The sequence below is a fragment of the Phyllobates terribilis genome, unplaced genomic scaffold, assembly GCF_046119375.1.
Source record: "Phyllobates terribilis strain yellow unplaced genomic scaffold, ASM4611937v1 Scaffold_7__3_contigs__length_470593459, whole genome shotgun sequence".
In the NCBI taxonomy this organism is placed as follows: domain Eukaryota; kingdom Metazoa; phylum Chordata; class Amphibia; order Anura; family Dendrobatidae; genus Phyllobates; species Phyllobates terribilis.
In genome coordinates, this window is record NW_027362767.1 from 415,768,415 (window position 1) to 415,781,476 (window position 13,062).

Below are 13,062 nucleotides of genomic sequence, written 5' to 3' on the forward strand. Positions count from 1 at the left end.
CCCCATCTATCAATATAAAAAAAGAATTAATACAATCAGTAAACGGCGTAACGAGAAAAAAATTCTAAACGCCAGAATTACGTTTTTTGGTCGCTACAAAATTGCAATAAAATGCAATAACGGGCGATCAAAACATTGGATCTACCCCAAAATGTTATCAATAAAAACGTCAGCCCAGCGCGCAAAAAATAAGCCATCACCTGGCCACAGATCACGAAAAATGGAGACGCTACAGGTCTCGGAAAATGGCGCTATTTTTTTTTAGTTTTTTTTTAACAAATTTTGGAATTTTTTTTCACCACTTAAATATAAAATAACCTATACATGTTTGGTGTCTACGAACTCGTAATGACCTGGAGAATAAAGAATGGCAGGTCAGTTTTAGCATTCAGTGAACGTGGTAAAAAAAAATAAATAAAAAACAACTGTGGTATTGCACTTTTTTTGCAATTTTACTGCACTTGGAATTTTTTTCCCGTTTTCCCGTACACGATATGGTAAAACTCGTAATGGCGTTGAAAAGTACAACTTGTCCCGCAAAAAATAAGCCCTCACACGGCCATATTGTCCAAAAAACAAAGACTCTATGGCTCTGGGAACAAGGGGAGCAAAAAACGAAAAAGCAAAAACGACAAAACCCAAGGTTGCGAAGGGGTTAATAACCTTTGGGAAGTGACAACTCTCTATTCTTAAATGGATTTTCTGGGATCAACAAAAATTATTAGGCTCAAGTGAACAAAAAAAGGATCCAATATGCTGTGACTGCCTGCAGCGGTCACAAGTGTAGAAAACAGACCAGAATATTAAACATAGATCTTTTATGTGAAATTAGCAGGTGGGTACCTGATAATTTACTTTAAAAGATCTATGTTTACTACGCTGGTGTATGTTTTCTACACTTGTGACCGCTGCAGGCAATCACTGATCTCCGAGGTCTCTTGTCATACACTGCTGAGGCAAATGATAAACTGCAAGGTCACATGGGTAGATGGCACCTAACAGCTACAGGGAATTAAATAGAGTTGCGCTGGAGCTGCAGGAGATGTATTGACTAAATATCGCTTTTTTTTATATTTTAGGCTATTTCCTCGTTTTTGCTGATCCCAATGAAAACCTATGAAGGACAGGTTCAGACAGGCATATTTTGCAATTCTTGTATAGACCGCTGTACCCGGACTGACCGGGTGTCTCCCAACCAGAACTTACAACCTTATATACAGTACAGACCAAAAGTTTGGACACACCTTCTCATTTAAAGATTTTTCTGTATTTTCATGACTAAGAAAATTGTACATTCACACGGAAGGCATCAAAACTATGAATTAACACATGTGGAATTATATACTTAACAAAAAAGCGTGAAACAACTGAAAATATGTCTTATATTCTAGGTTCTTCAAAGTAGCCACCTTTTGCTTTGGTGACTGCTTTGCACACTCTTGGCATTCTCTTGATGAGCTTCTAGAGGGAGTCACCGGAAATGGTCTTCCAACAATCTTGAAGGAGTTCCCAGAGATGCTTAGCACTTGTTGGCCCTTTTGCCTTCACTCTGCGCTCCAGCTCACCCCAAACCATCTCGATTGGGTTCAGGTCTGGTGACTGTGGAGGCCAGGTCATCTGGCGTAGCACCCCATCACTCTCTTTCTTGGTCAAATAGCCCTTACACAGCCTGGAGGTGTGTTTGGGGTCATTGTCCGGTTGAAAAATAAATGATGGTCCAACTAAACGCAAACTGGATGGAATAGCATGCCACTGCAAGATGCTTTGGTAGCCATGCTGGTTCAGCATGCCTTCAATTTTGAATAAATCCCAACAGTGTCACCAGCAAACCACCCCACACCATCACACCTCCTCCTCCATGCTTCACGGTGGGAACCAGGCATGTAGAGTCCATCTGTTCACCTTTTCTGCGTCCCACAAAGACACGGTGGTTGGAACCAAAGATCTCAAATTTGGACTCATCAGACAAAAGTACAGATTTCCACTGGTCTGATGTCCATTCCTTGTGTTCTTTAGCCCAAACAAGTCTCTTCTGCTTGTTGCCTGTCCTTAGCAGTGGTTTCCTAGTAGCTATTTTACCATGAAGGTCTGCTGCACAAAGTCTCCTCTTAACAGTTGTTGAAGAGATGTGTCTGCTGCTAAAACTCTGTGTGGCATTGACCTGGTCTCTAATCTGAGCTGCTGTTAACCTGCGATTTCTGAGGCTGGTGATTCGGATAAACTTATCCTCAGAAGCAGAGGTGACTCTTGGTCTTCCTTTCCTGGGGCGATCCTCATGTGAGCCAGTTTCTTTGTAGCGCTTGATGGTTTTTGCAACTGCACTTGGGGACACTCTCAAAGTTTTCCTAATTTTTCAGACTGACTGACCTTCATTTCTTAAAGTAATGATGGCCACTCGTTTTTCTTAACTTAGCTGCTTTTTTCTTGCCATAATACAAATTCTAACAGTCAATTCAGTAGGACTATCAGCTGTGTATCCACCAGACTTCTGCACAACCCCATTTATAAGGCAAGAAATCCCACTTATTAAACCTGACAGGGCACACCTGTGAAGTGAAAACCATTTCCGGTGACTACCTCTTGAAGCTCATCAAGAGAATGACAAGTGTGTGCAAATCAGTCATCAAAGCAAAAGGTGGCTATTTTGAAGAACCTAGAATATAAGACATATTTTCAGTTGCTTCACACTTTTTTTGTTAAGTATATAATTCCACATGTGTTAATTCATAGTTTTGATGCCTTCAGTGTGAATGTACAATTTTCATAGTCAAGAAAATACAGAAAAATATTTAAATGAGAAGGTGTGTCCAAACTTTTGGTCTGTACTGTATGCCTATTAGTTTGTGAGTTTGGGGTCAGTCCGTAAACAAATCGTGAAATACGCCCGTGTAAAACAGACCTAACAGTCGGCTGACTTTTTTTAAAATATTTTTTTCTCTCTGTTTACAGCTCAGTGTCGCCCCCTACTGAGCTGCAAAGAAGAACCTTCCCTGCAATCAGATGACCTTTGCATTTTTATCCTCAAGTACACTTAGAAAAAAATCACAGAATCTTTTCCACTTTATTGACTGTACCTTGTAAATATTCATTTTATAAGACTGGTCGCTCCTTACTAGTGTTGAGCGAATTTGTTCGGCATGTCAAATTCGGGTTTGCGTTCGGGGTTCTGGCTTGTTCGCGCCTAAAAATCGGCTCTGCCCATGAACATCTCTGATTTGCCATGCTGTCACGCAGATAACATCAGATAACATCAGAATAAGATCATTAGAGAAGATGTTGATTGAAGGTATATTTAACCAATTCAAGCAGTGACTGAGGAGAAGCTGTCAGAATGGTCAGGGCCGGGGGAATGGAAATAACTACATGTTCACTATACTGATAGTTTAATGCACAGAATTGGGGAACGCTTGCTGATACACTTTATAAATGCTGCCTGTAAGATATATGATGTCCATATTTCACGTTCTCACTGCTTGGTCCGTGATGGGTCAAACAGAGGATTGTGGACCTCCATCTCTCCTGTCTATAAACAGAAAAAAGGGGACACGTTTGATTAGTACTTGCTTTAGAGAAGTATTTATTAGAGGGGGACTTCCGTGGCTTTACGCACCGGGGCAAGTCCAGGACACTCGTAGATGGCAAATTCCTCCACCTCTGCCTCCGAGTCGGTGGACAGTTGTTGGCAGGGCTTCTTTTCTGAGCTTCTGGGAGTAATGGGAATTATTAGATTGGAAGACAAGGAATCACAATTGGGTGGACACCATGCTGGTGACTGACGCTCATTCACGCTCTGCTCCTTACCTCTCCTGTGCCTGGAAGTGCTTCTTCTGAGCACTATAATGTTGCTTATAATGAGACATCTGATCTGGTGACTGTAGGGAAGGAAAAAATAAAAATGATAGGATTTATAAACCATTGTATGTAGCAATGTCCAAGCTCGCAAAGGCTCACAAGAAGTACCTACAATTGATCTAGAACTAACTGTAAAGTGAATCTGTCAGCAGATTTTTACAATGTAATCTGACAGCAGCATGGTGTAGGGGCAGAGATCCTGATTCCAGCTAGGTATCATTTAGTTTACTCAGTACAGAAGTTGTGATACAATCACAGTTTTCTCTGCTGTAGATTTAGCAGTGCTCAGAATGCTGAGCCCTGTATAACCCAGCCCACGTCACTGATTGGCAGCTATCTGTGCATAACTCCGCCTACATCACTGATTAGCAGCTTTCTTGTATAATCCCACCCACATCACTGATTGGCAGCTTTCTGTGTATAACTCCGCCCACATCACTGATTGGCGTCTTTCTGTGTATAACTCCGCCCACATCACTGATTGGCAGCTTTCTTGTATAATCCCGCCCACATCACAGATTGGCAGCTTTCTATGTATAACTCCGCCCACACCACTGATTGGCTGCTTTCTGTGTATATTGACAGAGAGCTGCCTATCAGTGGTGGGGGTGGGAATGGACCAGGAGACAGGAGACACCTAGTCCTCTAAAACATCTGGTAACCCTCAACCCAACCCCCAATGATGAACCAACAAAAAAAAAGGTGAAAATGTAAAAAATAGACGTAAAATTAAAGAAGAATAATGCACAAATGAAAAACCCAAAAAAAGGTGTAAGTGCGATAATGAATCTGCCCTTTTGCATACAGTTTGGTGTGGACCATGTCTTACCCTTTGGCACGGGTGCTGTCTGCTGCCTTTGCAGGCTGTATACGCCATCTCTTGTGCCAGCCTGACTTCTTTTTGTAGCCTGAATAAACATGGAGAATACAGATTAATGGGCAAAATCCAGATATATTGAGGAATAACCTGCATAAAATCCATCATAATAACTAGAACTAGCCCTAGCTGTAAGATAACTGCTGAACGATCCGCCCTGATGCTTCCATGTCTGACCTTGTACAGATGAGAGATGGTATAATGCTATTAGTCCGGGTTTGTGGACTGATTGTTGGGTTATGATTTATAGCCATAATATGAATACTAAAATGGATAATGAGCCCTAATACTGCCGCCAGTCTTGTGCCACTTATCCGCATGGAAGTTGGCACTATATATATTTTTCTACCAGGTATCGGTGCTATTTTAGCATCAAGCTTTTTGCATTACGTACCTGTACCAACACATCGCCACAACAAGTATTCCAGATAACGCGGTCAGGCTGCAGATGACTATCAGAGCTGAAACAAAACACAGTACACACTGCTCAAAAAAATAAAGGGAACACTCAAATAACCCATCCTAGATCTGAATGAATGAAATATTCTCATTGAATACTTTGTTCTGTACAAAGTTGAATGTGCTGACAACAAAATCACACAAAAAGCATCAATGGAAATCAAATTTATTAACCAGTGGAGGCCTGGATTTGGAGTCACCCCCAAAATTAAAGTGGAAAAACACACTACAGGCTGATCCAACTTAGATGTAATGTCCTTAAAACAAGTCAATATGAGGCTCAGTATTGTGTGTGGCCTCCACGTGCCTGTATGACCTCCCTACAACCCCTGGGCATGCTCCTGATGAGGTTGCGGATGGTCTCCTGTGGGATCTCCTCCCAGACCTGGACTAAAGCATCCGCCAACTCCTGGACAGTCTGTGGTGCAACGTGACGTTGGTGGATGGAGCGGGACATGATGTCCCAGATGTGCTCAATCGGATTCAGGTCTGGGGAACGGGCGGGCCAGTCCATAGCTTCAATGCCTTCATCTTGCAGGAACTGCTGACACACTCCAGCCACATGAGGTCTGGCATTGTTCTGCATTAGAAGGAACCCAGGGCCAACCGCACCAGCATATGGTCTCACAAGGGGTCTGAGGATCTCATCTCGGTACCTAATGGCAGTCAGGCTACCTCTGGAGAGCACATGGAGGGCTGTGCGGCCCTCCAAAGAAATGCCACCCCACACCATTACTGACCCACTGCCAAACCGGTCATGCTGAAGGATGTTGCAAGCAGCAGATCGCTCTCCACGACGTCTCCAGACTCTGTCACGTCTGTCACATGTGCTCAGTGTGAACCTGCTTTCATCTGTGAAGAGCACAGGGCGCCAGTGGCGACTTTGCCAATCCTGGTGTTCTGTGGCAAATGCCAAGCGTCCTGCACGGTGTTGGGTTGTGAGCACAACCCCCATCTGTGGAAATCGGGCCCTCATACCACCCTCAAGGAGTCGGTTTCTAACCGTTTGTGCAGACACATGCACATTTGTGGCCTGCTGGAGGTCATTTTGCAGGGCTCTGGCAGTGCTCCTCCTGTTCCTCCTTGCAAAAAGGCAGAGGTAGCGGTCCTGCTGCTGGGTTGTTGCCCTCCTACGGCCCCCTCCACGTCTCCTGGTGTACTGGCCTGTCTCCTGGTAGAGCCTGCAGCCTCAGGACACTACGCTGACAGACACAGCAAACCTTCCTGCCACAGCTCGCATTGATGTGCCATCCTGGATGAGCTGCACTACCTGAGCAACTTCTGTGGGTCGTAGAGTCCGTCTCATGCTACCATGAGTGTGAAAGCACAACCAACATTCAAAAGTAACCAAAACATCAGCCAGAAAGCATTGGTACTGAGATGTGGTCTGTGGTCTCCACCTGCAGAACCACTCCTTTATTGAGGGTGTCTTGACAATTGGCAATAATTTCCATCTATTGTCTATTCCATTTGCACAACAGCATGTGAAATTGATTGTCAATCAGTGTTGCTTCCTAAGTGTTCCCTTTATTTTTTTGAGCAGTGTATATATCATACATATATATATGTAATGGGGGAAATTATTTTTGAGCAGTGTACAAGAACATTGTGCTGGAAGGTTAGAGGCTGAAATAAGTAATACTCCAGAGCGGCACTCAGCATTCTGCTGGTGCAGTCACTGTACATACATTACATTACTGATCCTGAGTTACATCCTGTATTATACTCCAGAGCGGCACTCACTATTCTGCTGGTGCAGTCACTGTGTACATACATTACATTACTGATCCTGAGTTACATCGTGTATTATGCTCCAGAGCTGCACTCACTATTCTGCTGGTGCAGTCACTGTGTACATACAGTGGGTACAGAAAGTATTCAGACCCCTTTAAATTTTTCACTCTTTGTTTCATTGCAGCCATTTGGTAAATTCTAAAAAGTTAATTTTTTTTCTCATTAAAGTACTCTCTGCACCCCATCTTGACTGAAAAAAAAACAGAAATGTAGAACTTTTTGAAAATGTATTAAAAAAGAAAAACTGAAATATCACATGATCATAAGTATTCAGACCCTTTGCTCAGTATTGAGCAAACTCTATGCAGGCTTTCATATATCTTGCACTGAGGAGTGGCTTCCGTCAGGCTACTCTGCCATAAAGGCCCGACTGGTGGAGGGCTGCAGTGATAGTTGACTTTGTGGAACTTTCTCCCATCTCCCTACTGCATCTCTGGAGCTCAGCCACAGTGATCTTGGGGTTCTTCTTTACCTCTCTCACCAAGGCTCTTCTCCCACGATTGCCTGGAAGGCCAGGTCTAGGAAGACTTCTCGTGGTCCCAAACTTCTTCCATTTAAGGATTATGGAGGCCACTGTGCTCTTAGGAACCTTGATTAATGCAGAAATTCTTTTGTAACCTTGGCCAGATCTGTGCCTTGCCACAATTCTGTCTCTGAGCTCCTTGGGCAGTTCCTTTGAGCTCATGATTCTCATTTGGTCTGACATGCACTGTGAACTGTGAGGTCTTATATAGACAGGTGTGTGCCTTTCCAAATCAAGTCCTATCAGTTTAATTAAACACAGCTGGACTCCAATGAAGGAGTAGAACCATCTCAAGGAGGATCACAAGGAAATGGACAGCATGTGTATTAAATATAAGTGTCTGAGCAAAGGGTCTGAATACTTATGACCATGTGATATTTCAGTTTTTCTTTTTTAATAAATTTGCAAAAAATTCTACATTTCTGTTTTTTTTCTTTCAAGATGGGGTGCAGAGTGTACTTTAATGAGGAAAAAAAAATAACTTTTTAGAATTTACCAAATGGCTGCAATGAAGCAAAGAGTGAAAAATTTAAAGGGGTCTGAATACTTTCTGGACCCACTGTACATTACATTACTGATCCTGTACTGATCCTGAGTTACATCCTGTATTATACTCCAGAGCTGCACTCACTATTCTGCTGGTGCAGTCACTGTGTACATACATTACATTACTGATCCTGTACTGATCCTGAGTTACATCCTGTATTATACCCCCTAGCTGCACTCACTATTCTGCTGGTGGAGTCACTGTGTACATACATTACATTACTGATCCTGTACTGATCCTGAGTTACATCCTGTATTATACTCCAGAGCTGCACTCACTATTCTGCTAGTGCAGTCACTGTGTACATACATTACATTACTGATCCTGTACTGATCCTGAGTTACATCCTGTATTATACCCCAGAGCTGCACTCACTATTCTGCTAGTGCAGTCACTGTGTACATACATTACATTACTGATTCTGTACTGATCCTGAGTTACATCCTGTATTATACTCCAGAGCTGCACTCACTATTCTGCTGGTGCAGTCACTGTGTACATACATTACATTACTTATCCTGAGTTACATCCTGTATTATACTCCAGAGCTGCACTCACTATTCTGCTGGTGCAGTCACTGTGTACATACATTACATTACTGATCCTGTACTGATCCTGAGTTACATTCTGTATTATACTCCAGAGCTGCACTCACTATTCTGCTGGTGCAGTCACTGTGTACATACATTACATTACTGATCCTGAGTTACATCCTGTATTATACCCCAGAGCTGCACTCACTATTCTGCTGGTGCAGTCACTGTCTACATACATTACATTACTGATCCTGTACTGATCCTGAGTTACATTCTGTTTTATACTCCAGAGCTGCACTCACTATTCTGCTGGTGCAGTCACTGTGTACATACATTACATTACTGATCCTGAGTTACATCCTGTATTATACCCCAGAGCTGCACTCACTATTCTGCTGGTGCAGTCACTGTGTACATACATTACATTACTGATCCTGTACTGATCCTGAGTTACATTCTGTATTATACTCCAGAGCTGCACTCACTATTCTGCTGGTGCAGTCACTGTGTACATACATTACATTACTGATCCTGAGTTACATCCTGTATTATACCCCAGAGCTGCACTCACTATTCTGCTGGTGCAGTCACTGTGTACATACATTACATTACTGATCCTGAGTTACCTCCTGTATTATACCCCAGAGCTGCACTCACTATTCTGCTGGTGCAGTCACTGTGTACATACATTACATTACTGATCCTGAGTTACCTCCTGTATTATACCCCAGAGCTGCACTCACTATTCTGCTGGTGCAGTCACTGTGTACCTACATTACAGCCTGAACTCTATATGATGATATGATTAATATCTGTAAAGAGCAGAAATTACTTAGCGACATTGTCTGGTTGATCTCGCTCTTCCTCCTCCCGCCCAGTTTCCCATCTTTCATCTGGGGCGGCAGTGTGGAGGTGAGCAGTGACGGGGCTCGAGCTTCGGAGCTACTTTTGAGGAGTTTGGGTTTATCTCCAGTAGATGTAAGATGTACGGAGGCAGCTGTGGTGGTAGAGACTGCAAGAGAAAGCGAATAAAGGCTGAAAGAACAGTCAGGAGAACCATGGAGATTGAACGCTTTAGGTGAATAACTGACAAGTCTGAATTATGCTCTGAAATCTATGTGACACCCGCCCACATAGCGCCCCCTATTGATTGCAATGATAAATCCACATAGCTGTTCATTAGATATTAATAAGCGTTTTCAGCGCAGATTCCACCCAAAACCAGTGAGTTGGGGGCCAATCAGCGTGTAGACCCCCGGCGATTCAGACTGCATATCCAAGGGTCAGCCTCAGATTTCTGCCATGGATTCCAGATCAAATAACAGAATCCCCCCGTGTGAACGTACAGATGATATATTCCCCAGCGTAAGGGATAATGATAGATCCGCTGTAATATCATCCCTCGATACTGACCGGTCTCCGTGGGGTTTACTCTATGTCCTTTGCTGATCCTGTATTCCTGGATGATGTCAATCATTGCATCCGGCCCCTTGATCTTCAGTCTCCTGCTCGCTGAAAGAAGCAAATTCACAAAAAAATATTCAGCGAGCTGAAGCCCAACGACTTCATCGAATGAGATCTTAACCACATCTCTATCATAATGGGGCAGGGAAAAGACCTAAGGCTGCAGTCAGATCGTCAGGTCATATTGATCGACTTCAGAATAAGTCCGAGGCAACGCTGCCCCCTATAGACAAGAACATGTAATACTAATATTACCTTTTAATTCGCATTTTCCAAAATTCGATTCCTCAAAGTTGGATATGCAGGGGCCACATTTTTGGCTGCCTGGAGGGCACATTTCTCTGTTCTTTATCACACAATCCAGGTTCGAAACACAGCGACTGTGCCCTGCAAGTAGACACACTCTATAATATAGTAAATGTTTCAATTCATAGCTGTATATCAGGAAAAAAAATATAGATAGTGAGAGTTAAATGGGAAAAGCTGCAGTGTAAAGCAAGGAGAACCTTTATTGAAGAAGACTATAGATGACCTGACCATACACGAGGTAGCTGTCAGACGAATGTTCGTTCCCCAGACAGCTCTCTTTTCCAGAATTTAAGTGCAAGATCAAAGCTTTTCTGTAGTAAAAAAATAAAATAAAATAAAATATGCATAAAAAAGAATCAAATAAAGAGGGAAAAAAATAAAAAAATAGCAAAAGGCAAGAATCAAAAAAGTTGGTATTAAATATTACGGTGCGGACACTTGCAAAAAAAAAAACATAAGGATAAAAAGCATCAGAAAAAAAGCAGCATTTATACTAGGTGTGAACACAACCTCAAAGTATAACGTTATTTAAACCACGTTAAACACCGTAAAAAAATTGAAACGCCAGAGTTGCAGGTCTTCTGTCACCATACTTCATAAAAAATAAAATAAAAAGTGATCAAAACGTATGTATCACAAAATGGTATCAATAAAAACTACAGCTAGGCACACAGCTCCATCACCGGAAACATAAAAAGAAGTTACAGGTCTCAAAAATGGTGACAAACATTTTTTTTTTTTTTTTTTTTTACAAGGGTCAGAATATTTTTTAACCACAAAAATATATATATATATATATATATATATATATATATATATATATATATATATATATAAAAACTTATATACTGACTACTAAAAGGGTAACAATGTTTTGAACTTTTGATTTCGGGCTCCATATCTCACCATCCACTATTGCTTGGAACGTGAGACTACCCAGAGATGTATCTAGGTTTTCTGACACCGGGGCAAGAATTTATTTTGGCGCCCCCTGAACCCTTCCAAGCACATATGTGATTTCCACACTTTGTCACATGCCAATGAGCTGCTCTCCCTAATTCTCTCAATGTTCAGTAAAAAACAGAGAAGCAGGAAGAGAAGCTCGTTATCACGTGACCATAAGTATGAAAATCGCACATGAGTGAAGTGGAAATGTGATGACTGATGGAACCTGCAAGCAGAGCTGAATCCTGACAGTGGGTATATTATATGCTGCTCACACTGGCATGCTACAGGGCTTTACTTTATAATTAAAGGGGTTGTCCAGGTTTGAGATGAAAGTCTGCAGTCACTGTATGTGTCTGCAGGCTTCTGAATTCTCATAGCGCATGCACTGCACACTTTTAGGATTCTCCCTTGCCGGTGGCAAAAGTGGACGGTCATGTCAGCATACTTCTGGCCACATTCCGTCTAGATTTGTCCGGCCTCGCTCAATTCATTTTCATTGAGTGAGGCCACACGTCTGGTCGGCATGTGACTGCATGTATGCAAATCACTGCCACCAGTGAATCCTGACCGTGCAGTGCGCACTGTGAGAATTCAGAAGTCTGCAGTCGCATAAAATGACTGCAGACTCATCAGAAACTTGGGCAACCCCTTTAATGCTCCTAACATAAATAAAAACATGAGAATTAGTCAGTATCACAAAAAACTTTTACATCCAGGTACCTGATAGATGATATTGTCTCTGGAGCAGTTCTCTTTCTTTTCTTCATCTTGTCCACACTCCAAGATAATTTTTCTCATTCCCAGCCGTCTCTGCAGACTCCTATCTCCTTCGGTCTCCTGCAGCACATCCTCACACAATGCCCTTAAAAATAAGAGTGTTATTATAATGCTCCTGAATAAAAATATCTGCCCTACGATGAGCCCCTAAATAATTAATTGCCCCTCACTATATTGCCTGCACAAAATATGACCCCAAACTCTCCCTCTTATGGTACATGCCCTCCACACTGCCCTCTCGCACTGTGGCCCCCAGTCTCTATAATGTGCCCCCTTATTACACTCCCACTCTTTGGCTTACTGTCCCCTCCTGGCTGTGCCCTTACACTGTCCCCCCATGCTATCCCTCCCATTACTCAGTCTTTATTCTGTGCTCACTCACACTTTTCTACCCCCATACTGTCTCCTCACACTATTCCCCCTCCCTCCTCATGCTGTCTCCTCTCACGTCCCCACTGCTAGCCTTACTGTCTCCTCACATATTTACCCGTCGTTCTCCATACTGCCTCCTTACACATGCCCCTGACTCCCCATACTGTGTCTGCACACATCCCATTACCCTCGCTCCCCATACATTTTTCCTCTGGCTACTCATACTGTGCCCGCACCCATCGCCCCCTCACCATACTGTGTCTGCACCCATCACCCCACTTGCTCCCCATACTGCATTCGCACCCATCCTCCCCATTCGGTGTCTGCACCCATCCCACCTCATACATTCCCCCCCCACTCACCATACTGTGTCTGCATCTGTCCCTCCCTTGCTGCCCAAGCTTGTGTCCTCAAATCTTCCCCATTAGACTAAATCTCCCCCAACACTAAATCCCCCCCCCCCCCGGGCTTCGGAGTCGTTGCCCATTTCGGTGGAGTCGGAGTTTGTATAAAATGGATAGACTCCTAAAATATATAATAAATTGGGTTCATTAGTACAATGCAGGATGTGCGGTAAAGGTTTTCAAAGAATTTGGGAAAATTA

At 42.9% G+C, this 13,062-nt stretch overlaps 1 protein-coding gene across 3 annotated transcripts in view; it reads right to left on the bottom strand.

The window, feature by feature from the left end:
- Positions 1 to 3,044: 3,044 nt before the first annotated feature.
- The window catches only part of LOC141155107 (neural proliferation differentiation and control protein 1-like), a 39,015-nt gene continuing 28,997 nt past the window's right edge, over positions 3,045 to 13,062 (bottom strand). For 2 of the 3 annotated variants that reach the window (XM_073641762.1, XM_073641760.1), the window contains exons 2-9: positions 10,308 to 10,439; positions 10,002 to 10,100; positions 9,421 to 9,600; positions 5,124 to 5,190; positions 4,682 to 4,760; positions 3,802 to 3,872; positions 3,611 to 3,704; positions 3,045 to 3,523 (exon numbers count right to left, since the gene is read on the bottom strand). In XM_073641762.1, coding sequence (XP_073497863.1) covers positions 3,467 to 3,523; positions 3,611 to 3,704; positions 3,802 to 3,872; positions 4,682 to 4,760; positions 5,124 to 5,190; positions 9,421 to 9,600; positions 10,002 to 10,100; positions 10,308 to 10,389 — 729 coding nt within the window. In that variant the 5' untranslated portion in view covers positions 10,390 to 10,439 and the 3' untranslated portion in view covers positions 3,045 to 3,466. The remainder of the gene's footprint in view (positions 3,524 to 3,610; positions 3,705 to 3,801; positions 3,873 to 4,681; positions 4,761 to 5,123; positions 5,191 to 9,420; positions 9,601 to 10,001; positions 10,101 to 10,307; positions 10,440 to 13,062) is intronic. The other variant, XM_073641761.1, reaches the window with a different exon arrangement.